This window comes from Rhinoraja longicauda, chromosome 2 (assembly GCF_053455715.1).
Source record: "Rhinoraja longicauda isolate Sanriku21f chromosome 2, sRhiLon1.1, whole genome shotgun sequence".
NCBI lineage: Eukaryota > Metazoa > Chordata > Chondrichthyes > Rajiformes > Arhynchobatidae > Rhinoraja > Rhinoraja longicauda.
Genome location: NC_135954.1, coordinates 94,341,588 through 94,361,730, shown reverse-complemented (window position 1 = coordinate 94,361,730; position 20,143 = coordinate 94,341,588). Strand labels below are relative to the sequence as shown.

At 40.1% G+C, this 20,143-nt stretch overlaps 1 protein-coding gene across 6 annotated transcripts in view; it reads left to right on the top strand.

Annotated features, from left to right (window-relative positions):
* The window catches only part of kmt2ca (lysine (K)-specific methyltransferase 2Ca), a 328,698-nt gene that overhangs the window by 281,978 nt on the left and 26,577 nt on the right, over positions 1-20,143 (top strand). For all 6 annotated transcript variants that reach the window (XM_078424496.1, XM_078424488.1, XM_078424479.1 and 3 more), the window contains 12 exons: positions 2,218-2,299; positions 3,582-3,645; positions 8,004-8,236; positions 8,900-10,567; positions 12,121-12,327; positions 13,134-13,298; positions 14,337-14,475; positions 14,700-14,847; positions 15,432-15,616; positions 18,711-18,865; positions 19,147-19,390; positions 19,950-20,092. In XM_078424496.1, coding sequence (XP_078280622.1) covers positions 2,218-2,299; positions 3,582-3,645; positions 8,004-8,236; positions 8,900-10,567; positions 12,121-12,327; positions 13,134-13,298; positions 14,337-14,475; positions 14,700-14,847; positions 15,432-15,616; positions 18,711-18,865; positions 19,147-19,390; positions 19,950-20,092 — 3,433 coding nt within the window. The remainder of the gene's footprint in view (positions 1-2,217; positions 2,300-3,581; positions 3,646-8,003; positions 8,237-8,899; positions 10,568-12,120; positions 12,328-13,133; positions 13,299-14,336; positions 14,476-14,699; positions 14,848-15,431; positions 15,617-18,710; positions 18,866-19,146; positions 19,391-19,949; positions 20,093-20,143) is intronic.

Genomic DNA, 20,143 nt, shown 5'->3' with positions numbered 1-20,143 from the left:
CAAATTTTTCATGGGCGCAACCCATATACTCAGCTCTGCTGCTCATCCCACAAATGCATGTTCCTTACAAATGTGGCACCATTTAAATGGGAAATAAACAGGCTTTCCAACGGTATAAGATTTATTGCCAAGAAGCATTGTTACAACAAAGAAATAATCTACCAAACACAAATTTCCTTACTTTTTGTGCTATGTTTATATTTCAAGGCCTGTAATCACAAGATGACAAAATAGATTTGGATTGTCACATTTTCTTTCATTCTAAATTCTTGGGTTGAATAGGGGAAGTATTTTGTCAGACTGAGACTAGGATATTGGGAGGAAGAAATTACCCAGACAATTTTTGCACTTTTTTTTTTAGCTCTTTACAGTTGGTTTAGCATGGCTTTGGGAGCAAGTCCTTTTTTACTTGACCTGTGTGGTTGATACAAGGTCAAAAACCAACTGTTGTTCAGGATACTTATTTTTGTTGCATAGTCACACATGTAGTTAAGATGCTTGGGGCTCTTTCTGAATCTAGCAAGCTATCCATCTAATTATCAAAATATTTATATTCTTCTGGTACTATATAAAATATATGCACAGGAGGTGGATTTTCATATAAATGAATATTTGAACTTTTATACTTTTTTACTTCAGTTTATTGTTATGTGTATTGAGGTACAGTGAAAAGCTTTTTCAGATTTATGAAGATGTGATATTACTAATGCCCTTTGTCACATCACCTATCATTACTCCCATCCTCAAATTTCAAATTCTTAACAGTACTTCTGCCCTTGTAAATTATAGAAAGGATAGTAATCTATATCTTGGTGTGAAAAGAATAAGGCTGTATTATTAACCTTAACTTTTTGATGGTCACCTAAATTCATGTCCATCTTCCCCAGCTCTCTGACTCCTGTCTCCTCTCTGACTCCTGAAAGAGAACAACTTGATTGTAGCCATATTATCACTTTCATTTGTGATCTTATGATGAGCTTCAGACCATGTGTCTCTCAAAAGCAACTGCCTGTTTCATTCATGTTTTCAAATTTCTCCCTTGACCTCAACCTTCCCAGTCTCCGATGACCCCTTATATCCCAAATAGTTCTCCTCCTGCAATTGATTTACCATTCATCTTTAGAATAAGGGGTAGGCCATTTCGGACTGAGATGAGGAAAAACTTTTTCGCCCAGAGAGTTGTGAATCTGTGGAATTCTCTGCTACAGTAGGTAGTGGAGGCCAATTCACTGGATGTTTTCAAGAGAGAGTTAGATTTAGCTCTTAGGGTGAAAGGAATCAAGGGATATGGGGAAAACTTGGAACGGGGTACTGATTTTAAATGATCAGCCATGATCATATTGAATGGCGGTGCTGGCTCGAAGGGTCGAATAACCTACTCCTGCACCTATTTTCTATGTTTCTAATTTACTAAACTCTGGAACTCCCTGCTAAAACCTGGCCTCCACTCTTTCTTGCTTTGAGATGTTCCTTAAAACCCACTTCTTTGATCAAACTTTTTATCTCATTAATGTTTTTACAGAGCCAAAGGTCAAATTTCTTTTGATGCCCCTTGTGAAAAGTGCCTTATGACGTTTTGTTCCATTAAAGACGAAATATAAATAAAAACTTTGTTTCACCCGGAACCTATTCTCTCAGTCTTTTTACACAATAAATTATCATGCCATCTTTTACTTATTCAAATACACATAAGGTATTATTGATTCTTGCTTTGCTAGTTTCTCCCTCTTCCCTCAAAGAAGTAGCTCTAGTTCCAAAGAATGAGAGAAATCTCATCTGACTGATCCTTAAATTAAATTACTTTGTAGAGTTGGAATGAAGTTGACTGATCTTCTTGAAGGATGGGAAATCAGATGGAGAGTTATTAACTGTTACAGTTTTTCCTGCATCAACCCTGATGGAGATTGAAGATTGGTCAGGAAATAAATAGAACTGAGCCTTCATTGATTTCTAATGGAATCAAACTTTCAATTTGGTCAAGCAAATACGCTGAAGACAATTCCTGTGCTTTTTGCCTGCTATCCATATTTTTACTGTAGCCCACAAAAAAATATTCCGTGATCTTCCACTTTATGAGGGCCAAACCAGAAATAATATAAAGAGTAGATCACGAATAATGCTGGTAACTTCTATAGCCTCTCTAAAGTAAGTATACTTGAAGAAACCAGAAAGATATTTCTTACATTTCTAATCGTATTTGCTCACAATTTCTTCCAGATTTCCATTCGTGGGTCAGCAAATGTCAAGTCCACAGAATGGTGATGGTGGGCAGAATCCCATTCACCAAGGAGTTACCTCGGTAGTTATTTAACCAGATATGTGTTGAATCAATGTAATGTATTGTAAACAGTATTGTCCGTTTACTGAATTTCAGCCACAATTACTCATTCACTCCCGTCAAAGATTCATACTGAAATTAGCCTTTCACCCCATTAAGCCCAGTAGTAATTTTCTCCACATGGTCCATTTCTTTAGTTCCACTCTGACTTCCAGTGCTCCACTTTCCTCCCACATCCCAAAGATTGTGGGTTTGTAGGTTAATTGGCCTCTGTAAATTGCCATAGTGTGCAAGGAATGGTTAAGTGGGATAACGTAAAACCTGTGATCAATGGTCGGAGTGGACTTGCTGAGCCGAATGACCTATTTCCATGCTGTCTGTTTTTCTAAATAAATACCAATTATTCAAGACTCTTGGAACTTTTTAAATTCTCTAAATATGCTCAATGACTTTCGACAGCACCGAACTGTCAAAAGCCTACGGGTTATTCCGGGTGGGGTGCCTCAAGGAATCCACCCTAGTCCCTACTCACTGCCTGCTTCACATGACAGGATGACTTGAGTACAACAAGATCACCTGAGTTGGATTAATAATGAACAGCCACAGCAAGATTAGTATCCTGTACCAAACCAGCCCATTGTTAACACTCCACGCAGCCTACTTCATGTATAGCAGAAGGCTTACTGGTACATATCAAACTAAAACACCAGCAGGAAGAATGAAGTTTGGAGATGTAAGCCAGCCATTTTACAATGAAAAAGAATTGAGTCACTTTTCCTTTACTGACCAATTAGTATTCAAAAACATTGAGTGTGACACCGGTTGTATTTTATCTCTGAGGAATAACTTAAGCTCCAAAGGCGCACAGTGGCCAGAGACCTGGGTTTGATTTTGACTAAGGGGGTTGTCTGTGCGGAGTTTGCAAGTTCTCCCAGTGACCTTGTAGGTTAATTAGCTTCTGTAAATTCTGTCCCTCATGTGTAGGATGCAAAAGTGAGATAGTATTGAACTGGTATACGGATCAGTGGTCGGCATGGACTCGGTGGGCCAAAGGGCCCGTTTCCAAGCTGCATCTCTAAACTAAGCTAAAATGAGACTGGGACAAGAGAAAAGGCAGTAAAATAAATTTATAAATGGAATCCCTAAAATAAGATTTAATCTTGCTGTGTTGTGGTTTAGAAAGTCTTCAGTGATGGATCTGATTCTAATTATTATAGAATATAAAAAACAATGTTTTCTAGATTTAAAGATTATTTCACTATGAAAAGTACTGAAATATTTATTTTGTTTGGACTGTTTTCAGGATGGAAACTTGGCACCTCAAATGCAGCGTCCAAACCCTCCATCATTTGGTCCTGGTTTCGTGAGTAAGTTACAGTATCCTACAGGTGTCTTTAATTGCCATTTTTATTTTTATCTGCTTAAGAACCTGTATGTGCTTAAGAACCTGACAAAATTCAATAAAATATATTACTTAATTCTGAAAATAGCTTGAAGGAGATGAAGGAAATAATAAACAGACAGAATTTAGCAGGTTTTGAAATGCTGCAAACAAGTTTCTATTTGCTGGCTTATTTCATCAATGTAAACCTGATTCATGGTAGGAAATGGTTGATTGAAATGATAATCCATTTCTCAAATCCACACTGCCTGCTGACAGAAGGTAGATCACAAAATGCTGGAGTAACTCAGCAGGACAGGCAGCATCTCCGGAGAGAAGAAATGGGTGGCGTTTCGGGTCGAGACACTTCTTCAGACTGTTGACAGTCAATAGTCAATAGTCGTTTATTTGTCACATACACATAAATGTGTAGTGAAATGAAACATTACCCGCAGTTCAACAATAAGACCAATAAGAATAATCAATAAAAATGCAATAACACATACAATCATAAACCAAACAAAAGAAACATCCATCACAGTGAGTCTCCTCCAGTCACCTCCTCACTGTGATGGAAGGCCAGAATGTATTTTTCTCTTCCCCTGCCGCGGTCAGGCTGTTGAAGTTGCCACGTCGGGGCGGTCGGGGCTCCCGACATTGAAGCCAGGCGGAGAAAATCCCACGGCCTATTTCAGGCCGCGCCGGACGGTGAAAGGTCCGTGGCGAGCCGACCCAAGCCCCGCGATTCGGGGCGGGCGAAGACGCTGTCGCTGCCGCTGCCGGAGGTCCCGATGTTGGCCCCCACCCAGGGGCCTGCGGGCTTCCGACGTCCAGGCGGCCCGCGCCGGAGCCTCCGGAGACGAGTCGTAGCTGCTCCCGCAGCCTCTGCGAACCAGAGCCTAGTTGGTCCCAGGTGCATGGCCGATGGTAGGCCGCAGCGGGAACGGAGACACGACACAGAAACAAAGGTCGCGTCTCCATTTGGGAGAGAGAATTTTACAGTTCCCGTTCCCTCCGACCCACATAACATACAAACACTACACCATATTAAAACTACAATTCAGACAAAAACAACAAAAAACACAAAAGACAAACGGACTGCAGGCAAGCCGCAGCTGCGAGGGCAGCGCTGGCAAACCAAAAAACTGATCTGCCAACAGTCATAAAACACAAGGTACATGATATTTGATATTGTGTTGACAGTGCTGGAAGTGTGTCTTTGGGTGAGAAAGTTAAGCCAAAGCCTCTATCAATCTGTTCAGGCAACGTAAAAGATCACTACTTAAAACAGACCAACTGCATGTTTCTGGTGTCTAACCAAAATTTGACCCTATGCCAATATCTTTTCAACAGGTTAGTGGTTTACTTAGCTCATTGGTTGCGAGATTTTACCGTAAACATGTTGTTTGAATTTCCTTCAGAAATTACTCTTGGTATGATCTCTGAATTATCTGAATTTGAAATTTTTTTTCCAAGTAAATGGGGGGCGTGTTATGGATTTCAATTCTGATCCTACGCACATCATTTTAACATCAGAATATTTACCAGAGTATGCACTTGTTGGGAAACGATGCTTGTGATTTTGGCACATATCTTCCTGATTTACGTGGACACACTCCTCCCTAGGCCAAAAGGTTTTTGTATTGAGTTCTCAACCTTTGTGTTTTGAGCATGATGCCTTGATGCTGATTAATTTTTAATTCAATAACCCATTTTCAACGGTTCAAGGATGCTTTAATGTCACATGTACCTAGGTGAAGTGAAGAGGTAGATAGAGCTCTTAATGATAGCGGAGTGAGTTAGATAGAGCTCTTAATGATAGCAGAGTCAAGGGATATAGGGAGAAGGCAGGAACGGGGTACTGATTGTGCATGATCAGCCATGATCACATTGAATGGCAGTGCTGGCTCGAAGGGCCGAATGGCCTACTCCTGCACCTATTGTCAATTGAAATTCCTTTTTGCACACAATTCAGTAAAAATCTTAGTATATATAAGCACATTCATGCTTGAATTGCATGAACTAAGAATTGCACTGAGACAATACTCAAAAACCACGTTTCCGGTGCCATTTTCAATGGACTGTTACAGAATCGCCATGCTCTGTCGGATATCTTAACGTATTGCAATTGAATGGGGTTTTTTCATTCAGTTTTGTGCATTATTACTTTTTTTTTGCGTGCACAAATGTAAAATTCTTAGTAATTTGCAACTTGGTAGTGTTGGCTTGTTGAGATCATAAATTTAAAGCTCTACTTTCCAAATCAATGGCATTTAATTTTGCAGTTGACAAGGTAATCATCCTTCATTTTTAACTTAATGTGACTTCTTTTCATTTCCAGTCTAAAGAGCTATAATAGTGTTTTCTCTGTTGATCCTGTCACTGTCAGAACAGTAAATGTTTGCATAGTGAAATTTAGACAGCCCTAACAATTATTAATTTCTTGTGCAGCCTGAACGTAACCAGTGACAAAGCAGCAAATACTTAACTTGAACAAGTAAACCAAGCAGATCAAATGTTGGTCCACTCATCCAAATTTTGCTGGTTGTGGTCCTTTGATTCCGCTTCAGCAGTGTGTAGATCAGTGTGTAGATCCTTTGATGTGAACGTAAAACAAGGTCAAAAAGACTACCTTCAGATACAATACTGATCTAAATATTTATCAATCGATTAGACACATAGAAACATAGAAAATAGGTGCAGGAGTAGGCCATTCGGCCCTTCGAGCCTGCACCGCCATTCAATATGGTCATGGCTGATCATCCAACTCAGTATCCCGTACCTGCCTTCTCTCCATACCCCCTGATCCCTTTAGCCACAAGGGCCACATCTAACTCCCTCTTAAATATAGCCAATAAACTGGCCTCAACTACCTTCTGTGGCAGAGAATTCCACAGATTCACCACTCTCTGTATGAAAAAAAACGTTCTCATCTCGGTCCTAAAAGACTTCCCCCTTATCCTTAAACTGTGACCCCTTGTTCTGGACTTCCCCAACATCGGGAACAATCTTCCTGCATCTAGCCTGTCCAACCCCTTAAGAATTTTGTAAGTTTCTATAAGATCCCCCCTCAATCTTCTAAATTCCAGTGAGTACAAGCCGAGTCTATCCAGTCTTTCTTCATTTGTAAGTGCTGCCATCCCAGGAATCAATCTGGTGAACCTTCTCTGTACTCCCTCTATGGCAAGAATGTCTTTCCTCAGATTAGGAGACCAAAACTGTACGCAATACTCCAGGTGTGGTCTCACCAATGCCCTGTACAACTGCAGTAGAACCTCCCTGCTCCTATACTCAAATCCCCTCGCTATGAATGCCAACATACCATTCGCTTTATTCACTGCCTGCTGCACCTGCATGCCTACTTTCAATGACTGGTGTACCACGACACCCAGGTCTTGTTGCATCTCCCCTTCTCCTAATCGGCCACCATTCAGATAATAGTCTGCTTTCCTGTTCTTGCCACCAAAGTGGATAACCTCACATTTATCCACTTTATACTGCATCTGCCATGCATTTGCCCATTCACCTAACCTATCCAAGTCACATTGCAGCCTCCTAGCATCCTCCTCACAGCTAACACTGCCCCCCAGCTTCGTGTCATCCGCAAACTTGGAGATGTTGCATTCAATTCCCTCGTCCAAATCATTAATATATATTGTAAATAGCTGGGGTCCCAGCACTGAGCCTTGCGGCACCCCACTAGTCACTGCCTGCCATTCTGAAAAGGACCCGTTTATTCCTACTCTTTGCTTCCTGTCTGCCAGCCAGTTCTCTATTCACATCAATACTGAACCCACAATACCGTGTGCTTTAAGTTTAAGTTTAAGTTAAGATTCTTCATAAATGTCATATTTCTCAAGGCAGTGCCTAAATATCTGGTTTGAGGAGTAGAAATATAAAAGATGGAGACCAGTGGTAAAGCACAGCTCATGGGTTCTGTCAGAGCAATGGTTATGAGTTTAGAAAGTTTTATGTATCTGGTATGTACAAAATCAAGGAACTTGCTCCCAATCGACTGGACTTTGTTGTTAATAAATCATCAAACTGAGCCAATTCTTCACTTCTGTGTACATGAAAGATCTCATGTCACTATTTCAAAGAGAAACAGGAGAATTCTCTTTGAAACATGACCTGTATTTACCCTCGCATCAGCACCTAAAACAAATTTGTCACAGTACTGTTTGTGAATCTCATCCTGTGCATATTGGCTGTACAATCCCACATTTCAAAAGTGCTTCAGTGACCATAAAGCACTCAGAAACACCATGATTACAAAAGGCATGATTTGAAAATAGTTTTCTTTTCCCTGTCCTGTTATCTTTAAGAAATATTGTTATCCTTCAGATGATGCACAGAAGAAACAGTATGAAGAATGGCTCCAAGAAACTCAAAAACTCCTCCAAATGCAGCAGAAATTTCTCGAGGAACAGATTGGAGTACACCGGAAATCAAAGAAGGCACTCTCAGCTAAACAACGTACAGCTAAAAAAGCTGGGCGAGAATTTCCAGAAGAAGATGCAGAGCAGCTGAAGCACGTAACTGAGCAACAAAGCACGGTGCAAAAACAGTTGGAACAGGTAATGTTCCCATTCCCAGATATGGTGCATTTTGAAAAATTCAGTCTTCACCATTACAGAAGACTGCTATTAAGCCTGTTCTTGAGCTCAGCTGGAATTTGTGTTCAAGTAGATCCCAGCAGAGGCACTGGATGGAATAGGAATGCTGGTCAGTCTTTAATATTCTAGCCAGTGTTGCTGACGTTAATTGTTAACAGTTGTTTCAGCTGAGAAAAGGCTGACGATATTACAGCTATCTTGGCTTAAAAAGGGTCAAGTCTGGTAGCCTAACTTTCTTGAAAAAGGGTTTAAAATAGGATGAGGCAGAGAAAGAGAAATAACAACTTTGGTAAGTAATCATTAACTGCTCTGAGGAGGAATGATATGTTAAAAGGACATAGAAAGACGTGCAGGTTTGTAGGTTAATTGGTTTCTGTAAATTGCCCCTAGTATGCCGGATGTGAAACAGGGATAACATAGAACTAGTGAACGGGTAATCGCTGGTCGACACAGTCTTAGTGGGCCGAAGGGCTTGTTTCCATGCTGTATCTCTAAACTGAACTAAAGACAGAAACGGAGCATTCTCACCATTGGGAATATTATAGACATTCAAACAGTCCAAGAGAGACAACATAGCAAATTTCTGGTGAAACAAACAACTGATGAATGAATTTTGTCTTTTAGATTCGAAAACAGCAAAAGGAACATTCAGAACTTATGGAAGAGTACCGTATAAAGCAGCAGCAACAATGTTCAATGCTATCATCCACCATGATGCCTGCTGAATCAGCACAGCTTCCCTCCATTCAGGGTGGGACTCCACCTTCAATAACGCAGCAGAATTTCCCAATGATGCCACAGCAGCAATCCAGACCACAAATTCAGCTGCCTGTTCCTCCACAACCAGCCAGCAATCGAATGGTTACTGCTCCTCAGTGGAAGTCTTGCAATCCTAATGCAGCCGCCCCTCCCCCCATTCCCATGGGCACGCCTCGGATGCAGCACCCTGCGCCCCCTCAGTTGCCAATGCCCAACACCCCATCGACACAAGCGGCATCAGTGACAGCGAATCAGCAGTCCAACGTGCCGCCACGCGTTGAATTTGACGACAACAACCCATTCAGTGAAAGCTTTCAGGAGAGGGAACGGAGGGAGCGTTTACGAGAGCAGCAGGAGCGCCAGCGCATCCAGCTTATGAAGGAAGTTGAACGTCACCGTGCAATGCAGAAGCGGATGGAGATGGAACAGCAGCAGGGGCTCTCTGATTTGAACACACCCACCCTTTCGCAAATGCCATATTTTAATTCTGAGTTGCCTTGTGATTTCATGCAATCTCAAAGACCACCGCAGCAGATGGGACATATTCCTCCCCAGCAACAGAATCTTCTTCCACAATTCATGAATTCACCTCCTCCGTCACCTTTTATGCAGTGCGGTGACAACAGGCCGATGGGGATGGCACGGTTTGAGCCTGAAGCCAATGCTGTCCCGGGTGGGTGCCCACCTATTCACCCAATGAACCAGGTACCATCTGGTCTTGGTTTCCCTCAGAACCTACCTCGCCCTCTATTTGGACCATCTATGCCTGATGGATCTCATGGGAAAGTTGATGGAGGTCAATTTGGTCCAGAAGGTGGAATGCAATTGCCAAGCAATTACCCAGGCCAAGGCCAATCACTCATACAACTTTATTCCAATATTATACCAGAGGAAAAGGGGAAGAAGCGAAGAAATAGAAAGAAAAAGAAGGATGACGAAGAAGAGTGTGCAAGGAGAACATCTACTCCTCATTCCGACATTACTGCACCCACTACACCCATTGTTGCTGACTCTGCCAATGCAGCTATTAATCTACCTGGTGATTTTGTATATAATCAAGGTGAAAATGATAATGGAGAGTTAGCTAGTAATTTAAGTGACCATCAACCTCCATCTGAGCTTGAACGTCAGCTTTCTTCCAACGTTAATGTACCACAGAGAACGGTGGTGCAGCAGGCCTGTCTCCCCTCTGAAATAGAACACTGTCCATCGAATGAAGCTGCCAGGCCAAACTTGGTGAAGGTGGAACAGACTGAAGCCACAGATTGCCGTGAGCACGTACCACACAAGGTGGAAGCACACAACCCAGTGAAGTTGGAGGAGAAGATCAGCATTCAACAGCCTGTGGTTTCGTCTCACAGTCCAGCAGCAGGAGCGTCAAAGCAAGAATCAGGGAATGAGCTACTGAAACATCTTCTGAAAAATAAAAATCCCCCACTATCTGCTCCCCAGAGATCTGAAGAAAAATCTGACGATGAATCGAGTATGGAAAGCAGATTCGTAAAGAAGCAGAGCCCATTTTTTGAGGGGCAGGTATGTCTGACTGTGTCACCTTATTTTCTAAGTGTGTAATTCTCTGCACGAATTGTGTTCATTATGTAGTCATAGAAACATACTGCCATTTGGCCCAACTTGCCCACGCCGACCAACATGCCCCATTTACACTAGTCTAAGCTGCCTGCGTTTGGTCCATATCCTTCTAAATAGACAATAGGTGCAGGAGTAGGTCATTCGGCCCTTCGAGCCAGCACGCCAACTATCTTATCCATGTACCTGTCCTAATGTTTTTTTAAAGTTATGATAGTACTTGCGTCAACTACTTCCTCTGGCAACTCGTTCCACATACCTACCATCCGTCATGTAAAAAAAGCTACCACCCTATGTGTTATATTCTGCTTTATTCATTTTAGTAAACTTTAAATAAAATGTTAGAGCCCTATATTTTGCAACTCGAGCCGAATCCTAAACTGCAGTCATTACAAAATATGTTGCTCCATTTGGCCTTTTAAATTTGTTTTGTACATATTTAAAGTACAATGAATGAATTGTTGTTACTTAACAACAATTAACAACATCCCTAACTAGCAACGAATTCAGAAATTTTCTCGTAAGAGCAGTGTGTTTTTGAGTGGACTAATAAGTATGGTATAAATTGTGTTCATTTTTAGTTTTTCTTTTCCTGATCATGAAGTTTCATTTACTCTTCCATGATGTAAATGAATTAATGAAATATTTTGTAAATTATTTTATGTTGATATTGTTAACAAGAGAATGGTTAAAGTAACAGAGACCAAACACTTGCACAGATTCTAATTGAGTGCAATTGGTCTTGTCCAATTCATTTGACCTTGTTGAGATGACCTACATCCATTTAAATTAAACCGCTGTTTTAAAGAGATTTTGTACTGGCATAATTGGCTAAAACTGTCCATAATACTGATTTCTGATCAGCTTATGCATCAATGAATTGCACAGATTTAGTTTATTACATGTACCAAGATACAACGAAAAGCTTTGTTTTGCGTGCTATCCAAACAGATCAGATGTACCGTACATAAATATGATCAAGTCAAACTCGGGTACAATCGATAGAGCAAAGGGGAAGATATAAAGAGCAGAATATAGTTGTCAGCATTGTAGCGCATTGTAATGCATCAATTCAAACAAATCCATCACCTATTACCTTTGAGCAACATTGGATTTATTGTTTAATTGAAAAGAGCTGTGTTTCAGTCTTGAAATCGTGCATGACCAAATTTCAATCTAAAGGAGCTTTTAGTGACCTAAAATTACCAGCGGCATTCTTATTGGCAATGGCAATGGTTCCATATAGGAGTTGCTGATTATGTTTTGCATGGAAGAGAAACAACAGCGTGAAGAAAAAGATTTGGTTTGTGTTGGATTAAGGAAAGAATTACCCAATTTACTGGATAGTTTGAGACCAAAGTTAAATAATATCGAACCTTGGTAGGATTGGATTCAGGTCACATTAAGCAGTATATATTTCATTTAAATTAATATTTTATGATAAATGCTTCTGCATTTAAGAAGGAAAAAATTAGCTACTGGGCTATGTTTTAATGCAGAGTCCGCCAAGTGCATATGCCTTTGATGGAAAGATGATTCAGCTGCAAAGGAAAGATTCAGAGGAAGAAAAGAAGCGGCCAAAATATAAACGATCACAGAAAACGGCTGAGAAGACAACATCACGTTATAAAAAACGAAGAAAAGATGAGGAAGAGAGGCATGCAATTTATCCGAATACTGATGTACTAATGAACCAGTTAAAGCAGGTAGGCATTTCTTGCTACCTTTTCCAGATTTGCCTTTTAACTGCTGATGTTCATAGAAAGGAAAATCTATCTAAAACAGTTGTCTCCACCAACATGATAAAGGGATCTGGCTATTAAATTGGTGCAGATATCTTTCTTTCACAGTGCAAATATGTCTGCAAAATAACCCATTTTATTCATTGGTGGACCTTGAACAGTGCAATGGCAGTTTTTACTGGTAAGAATATATTTAAAAGAAGCAGGAATCAGCCTTTTCTACCTACTCTCAGTAAAACCATGGAGCTGTAAGGCACCAACACTAACTGCTGTACCATCCATAGTGCTGCCTTCAGTTGGCAGTGCTGCCCTATGATCTATGGGAACCGTTTCATTATCTATAACATTTTGGAATTGCTTTAATTGATTGCAATTCACTGGGTGTACAATTAATAATAGATTTACTATCAAGGATAGATCTTTAAAAAGATGAATGCCATGATTGATGGGTCTGATAGAAAAAAAGAATGGGTGGACTTTGAAGAGATAATTTAAATAGATTTCCCCCATGTCCCCAACCACCCTTCTCCCCCCCCAAAGTTCTTCAATTAAACTTTAGATTTGATTCTAAATGCTTTATTTTGTACACGGAATGATACGGCAGTTGTCTAATTCCAATGTGATGAATTGATCAATTATTTGAGGTGTCTTTTTCATAATACAGCAAGAACAAAATCTTCAGGGAAAAATCCAAATCATAAAAACAGGACTATAAAGCAAATGTCTGAACTAATTACGTTACCATTATATTTTGCTTTCTTTTCGATCAGCAACTGACTCTTCTCCCATTACTGGAGCCAACAATCAGTGTGAATTTCGCTTACTTCCCTCCCTATGGTAGTGGACAGTTAAATGGTGATAATCTGCTAACCGGGTCTTTTGGAAGTGCTACTCTCGACAGTGTCCCAGATTATTACTCTCAATTGATTTACAAGGTATGTGTGTTGTGTAAAACGGTTGTGACTTTTTATAATTACAACTTTAAGGGCTGAAATAAACTTGAATTAATCTGTTCAGATGTAACTATGAATAAAAGATTATTCCCAACGACAGTGTCACTGTCTTCCAGACATCTGGCACCTCTTCTGTGGTCAGCAAAGATTTAAAGATTTCCATTTGAGCACCAGCAATAAATTCATTTGCCTCTCATATAGTCCTGGAAATATGTCCCATTAGGTCCTGGAGTTTCATCCTCATTTTAAATTAGCTAAAACATCTAATCTTTTTTGTTGGTAATTGGTGTTCCATAATTTTCCCACTCCCCGAATTCTCCAACTATAGTGCCCTTCACCATGATAAATACATTATCTGGCTCCATGCACAGACGGGACCCTAGTAGGCCTTGCCAATCCCCCTACATGGGTTCATTCGGATATTTGTCCCTGTGTTCGATCTTCAAACTCGATCCTTTCTAAAAATGTTGTCACTTTCAAAAATTACATGCATGTAAAATGCAAATTACATTTCCTTTGAAAATCTGTGTTTTCAGATCTTGTTTGTGCAATATTTACATTGATCTTCCAACATTAGGTGTTCTCCCTTTCTCTCCTCAATTTCAACTTTGAGGTAATGTTAGAAGACTCGGGCCAGCTGCCACCATAAGCTGTTGTTTTAAAGTTTCCTCTATAATGAAAGTCTATCAAAGTAGGGAAAGTCATTTTCCTACTGAATGTAAACTTTTAGTATCTGGCTTCTCACAGATCACTACAAAGCAATTGCACATCAAAGTAACAGGAGGACTTCAGATATGGTGCATGATACCACAGTGAAACAGTTTTAATTATCGGTGTTCTTTCAGCTTATTTATTCATTCTTCTGCAAGTATAAAAGATGGTGTTGTCTCGGGTAAATTTGCCTTCAAACACATATCAAATTGTACAGGAAACATCTATGACAAAAGGTTGATCTTTTGAAAGAACTGTTTTTCAGTAAATACAGCAGCAGTTTAATTTTTGTTTGTTTTGGCACAACAGAACAACCTAAGCAATCCTCCCACCCCACCAGCTTCCTTGCCTCCTACACCACCACCTGTGGCTAGACAGAAGATGGTGAATGGTTTTGCTACGACTGAGGAGCTTTCTGGAAAACCAGGAATAATTGGACATCATGATGGTAGGGAGAACTGCAATGTTCACATTGTTTATTAAATCATAAACCACAACATGTAGAATTATTTTGAAGGGGTAAATTGCTGCGAATCTGCGGTCTGGTTATTGGCTCATAAAGTTGTGCACTTCTATAATTCTTAATATTTTCTTTGGTAGTCTGCTAAACTATTTGTTATTCTTTTAGATCTTTAAATCAAATTGCTTCATAAATATATATTTTCTTTTCAGTCACCAAGGGTCTTGGGCCGAAACAATACCAGCTACCTTTTAGACCCGAGGATGATTTATTAGCAAGAGCTTTGGCCCATGGACCGAAAACAGTAGATGTCCCTGCCTCCTTACCAACTCCGCCTCACAACAATCATGAGGAATTAAGGTTTGGTATTTCATTTATTAAAATTTATGGTAGTATTTTTGATTGTATTTTATTCTTTTAGGAATAGATATACCTGGGTTGTTCATCTTGTTGCTGAAATGCTTATATTTCTCCAATTACCCTAATTTTAATAAAATACTTGCCCTTACGTAAAAAACTACTTTAGACTTTAGAGATACAGCAAGGAAACAGGCCCTTCGGCCCACTGAGTCCACACCGACCTGTGATCCCCATACACGAGCACTATCTTATACACTAGGGACAATTTAAAATTTGCTCAAAGCCAATTAACCGACAAACCTGTACGTCGTTGGAGTGTGGGAGAAAACCCGAGTACCCATAAAAAACCCACGCAGTCACAGGGAGAACTAACAACCTCCGTACAGACAACGCCTGTAGTCAGGATCGAACCCGGGTCGCTGGCGCTGTCAGGCAGCAACTCTACTGCTGCACCATTGTGCTGCTCTTATTGGCTTCTGGATAAACATCAAATAGAAAAATTGCAAATGAACTAAGACTTGCTGTGCATTTTTAACTACTTGGTTACACTCTGTTTCAAAAACAAAACACAATGTTTCTTACAGAGGGCAAGACCATTGCGGTGACGATGACCGTGATTCCTCGGATAGCTTTGTAGCATCATCATCTCCTGAAAGTGTGGTGGGCAAGGAGATCAGCAGATATCCTGATCTATCCTTAGTGAAAGAAGAGCCACCAGAACCAGCTCCGTCGCCAATCATTCCCATGCTTCCAAGTTCCATTGGCAAAGGTAACGGGCTAATAGTCAATAGTATTAATGACTATAAACCTCTTTGAAATGAAGAGTATTCTTAACATCTTGCACCATCATCCGAGTTATGGGGCACCTGTGGAATAATATTGGAAACATTCTTTGTTGTTTCAGCATAAAAAAATGATTAAAAAATTGGCTGATCAAGCATGATTGATCCTCTCATCAAGCATGTCACATAAAAGATAATTATCCATTAACATCACATTGACAGTCTAGATGGCTAGGCATAATAAATATTCAATTGAGAGATTATATCTACTCTTCAACTCATGAACAAGCTCATCTAATTGGTTTCATTGATCTTGAAGAAAAGTGTTATTGGGCACCTGGGTTCAGTATTTCTGTCATGGCTGGTCAATATTGCAGATTAAGCTGATTTCCATAGAAATTATTTGGTGACTCGTTGGTATTGGTTTATTATTGTCACATGCACTGAGATACAGTGAAAATCTTTGCATGCTTTCCAGACAGATTATACCATACATCAGGTAGTAATAAAGAGAGAACATAGTGTTACAGCTGCAGAGAAAGTGGAATAAAAATTTGATGCGTTACACTGGTGTATACAAATTTCTTGTTGCAAAGGAATACCTTGAATGTTGAAGACAAAAGAGATTGCAGATGCTAGAATTTGGTGCAACAAACTGTCTGCTAGGGGAACTGAGCAGGTTGAGCAGCATCTGAAGGGAGAGGAAGGAATTGTCGACATTCAGACCAAAACATTGCATCAGCCTCTTACATAGAAACATAGGAAATAGGTGCAGGAGGAGGCCATTTGGCCCTTCGAGCCAGCACTGCCATTCATTGTGATCATGGCTGATCGTCCACAATCAATAACCCGTGCCTGTCTTCTCCCCATATCCCTTGAATCCACTCACTCCTAGAGCTCTATCTAACTCTCTCTTAAATCCATCCAGTGATTTGGCCTCCACTGCCCTCTGTGGCAGAGAATTCCACAAATTCACAACTCCGGGTGAAAAAGTTTCTTCTCACCTCAGTTTTAAATTGCCTCCCCTTTATTCTAAGACTGTGGCCCCTGGTTCTGGACTAGCCCAACATTGGGAACATTTTCCTGCATCTAGCTTGTCCAGTCCTTTTATAATTTTTTATGTTTCTATAAGATCCCCTCTCATCCTTCTAAACTCCAGTGAATACAAGCCTAGTCTTTTCAATCTTTCCTCATATGACAGTCCCGCCATCCCAGGGATCAATCTCGTGAACCTATGCTGCACTGCCTCAATTACAAGGATGTCCTTCCTCAAATTAGGAGACCAAAACTGTACACAATACTCCAGATGTGGTCTTACCAGGGCCCTATACAACTGCAGAAGAACCTCTTTACTCCTATACTGAAATCCTCTTGTTATGAAGGCCAACATGCCATTAGCTTTCTTCACTGCCTGCTGTACCTGCACACCAACTTTCAGTGACTGGTGTACAAGGACAGCCAGGTCGCGCTGCACCTCCCCCTTACCTAACCTAACACCATTGAGATAATATTCTGCCTCCTTTTTTTTGCTGCCAAAGTGGATAACCTCACATTTATCTATATTATACTGCATCTGCCACGCATCTGCCCACTCACTCAACCTGTCCAGGTCACCCTGCAACCTCCTAACATCCTCTTCACAGTTTACACTGCCACCCAGCTTTGTGTTATCTGCAAACTTGCTAGTGTTGCTTCTAATTCCCTCTTCCAAATCATTAATATATATGGTAAACAGTTGGGGCCCCAACACCGAGCCTTGCGGCACTCCACTCACCACTGCCTGCCATTCTGAAAAGGACCCGTTTACTCCTACTCTTTGCTTCCTGTCTGCCAACCAATTTTCTATCCATGTCAACACCCTACCCCCAATACCATGTGCTCTAATTTTAGTCACCAATCTCCCGTGCGGGACCTTACCAAAGGCTTTCTGAAAGTCTAGATACACTACATCCACTAGCTCCTGTGGTGGTTTTGATTGATTTGATCCATAAAATGTGTTAAGATGATAAGCTGTATGTGAATTTAATCCTTTAAGGCAGATTGTGGGTAAAAAATATTCTGCCAAGATGCATGCAGCAGTAAGTCTCCAGTCTATTCTCACACGTGCCACATAATCTTGGCATAGAAAGTACCCAGATAATTAGATTCTGGATTCTGAAATGTCTATATTGGGTGAAATTTACACAAAGATCATCATGTTGTTGTGAGCTATTTCATCAAAAATTATAAGAAACTCTGAAAATATCAAGCTGTTTATATATATATAAGAAAATAACTGCAGATGCTGGTACAAATCGAAGGTATTTATTCACAAAATGCTGGAGTAACTCAGCAGGTCAGGCAGCATCTCGGGAGAGAAGGAATGGGTGACGTTTCGGGTCGAGACCCTTCTTCAGACTGATTGATAGCCTTAAGAGGAAGAGAGAATTTGTGCTCATCTATAGTATCTAAAATGTTACGAAATAAATGGTTTCAGATGAAGCCAAACAAGAAAATGAAATTGTGTGTGGAAATGTAGATTATTTGAAAACTGTTTGAGTGATGCTCTATTTTTTTCCAGAAAATATTAGTTATGTAAATCAAGTGACATTATTAGATTCCTGTTTAAAATATACTGACTTTAGACGCAAGGACAAAATCAAATGAAAGTTGTTTGTTTGCATCTAGTGCAGAACTTATGCTGAGCTCTACTTCTTGGAGCAGACTCATGTGCTTCTATGATGGATCTGGTTGCTACTCTAGTTACTTTGATTACATTTGATTTTGACTGAGGACAATATGAGCGATCAGTTCTTTCAGAAGTTAACAGAATGGATGTTAGAAGTTTTATTATCTTTATCTAAATTTGAAATCAAGTTGAACAGTAAATACATTCTGTTCTATATTAACATCACTTCATTGAAATGTGACTGTTTCTAAAACCCTTGATGTTGTGACAATTCTATTGCATAGTAGTATTTACATTAAACCTTTTCATTTTTTTCCCTTCCCTCCCCCCCCACCGTCTGTATTTCAACAAAATAGCTGTGCGTAATGTGGGCAGCGAGATTCTTCTCACACGATTTTGTGTTCTGGTTTCAGGTTCAGAAGCTAGACGGAGTGAAGTTAAGATGGAACCGACCTTTGGAAATATGGGTTCATCCATGTATTTTAAAAATCAATTTGCACAGTCCCAAAATGGACCTAAAATTGGCTTTGTGTCTGTAGCACTTACATTGACACCAACTGCAGCTGAGGTGAGGCAGTGCTAGTAGTATATATATTTGATTTAATATTTTGCATATTTCCTGTTTTCTGTCTGAACGGTAAACTTTATACTGGTCCCAAAGTAAAGATACTTCCTCAACATCCCATTCACCCATGAAAGTTGTTTTAAAATCTTGAACCAGATTTCGTTTTCGTTCCAATGATCCTCAATGACATTAAGTGATGAAATTAGCAAAAGCATCCGTTGCTCATCAAGAAATTTAACAATAGATACAGATAATATCTAATAAAATTATTTCTTCAAAATTAGGACATCAACGGTGTTGTGGCAGCAGTGGCTGATCTCCTGCGTTTTAAAGTTCCCAACAGTTATGAAGTCAGCAGTGGACCTGAACCATCACCAATGCCTTTGATGAATCCATACAAGTTCAATCAAACATTTGAAACTAGACCACCACACATGGTTCAAGCATCCCACCCTGGGTTTACTGGCCCTGTCAAGATTATGAGATCTGCTGGACCTTCAAGCCTTCCATATATGATTCCTCACCATGGTAAATTTATTTGTTTAATCTCATGGTGTAGTTAATATTGTTGGTAAGACTACTGTTTTACTTTAATTTAGAGATACAGAATGGAACCGGGCCCTTTGGCCCACCGAGTCCATGCCGACCATCTCTACACATGCTGAACGATTTAGGAATTGTATATTAGATTTACAGCAATTGTGCTATTATTTCCTTTGTTTTGTTAACTCCCTGGGAAAACCGGTTTAAGAAATATTGAGATATTTACTGATGCATACAATGCATGACTTTACTCTTTTAGAAAATGAAGAAAAAGGTGACCATTAAAAGGTGAGGAGAAAAGAAACCATTTTCAGTCATGTGGATCTCATGTACAATGAAATGTTCTACAATGTCATATCTTAGATTTACCTAATTTACCAACTAGGGAGATAGGTTCAGTGCAGTTCAGGAAAGTCCTCCAATCCTTTTCTGGATTAAATGGCTGACAGTTTTTCAGTGATCTCTGAAGTTCAGAGATTGTTGGTAAATGCATGGGAGATGGCTTGTGCTATTTTGTTTTCATCCAATTGTCTTCCCTCATTAGGCACAGTGCCGCTCAAAATAGATCATCGAACAGTCATGAACAGCTCTACCAACGCAAAACCCCAATGGTGCCGTCACTGTGATGTTGTAGTGCTGGGTAATGGTGTACGGAAGACACTCACAGATCTTCCCTTTAATAAGCAGGTATGTTATTTTATGCAACAAGCCATATTTATTGCAGACTTACTACACACA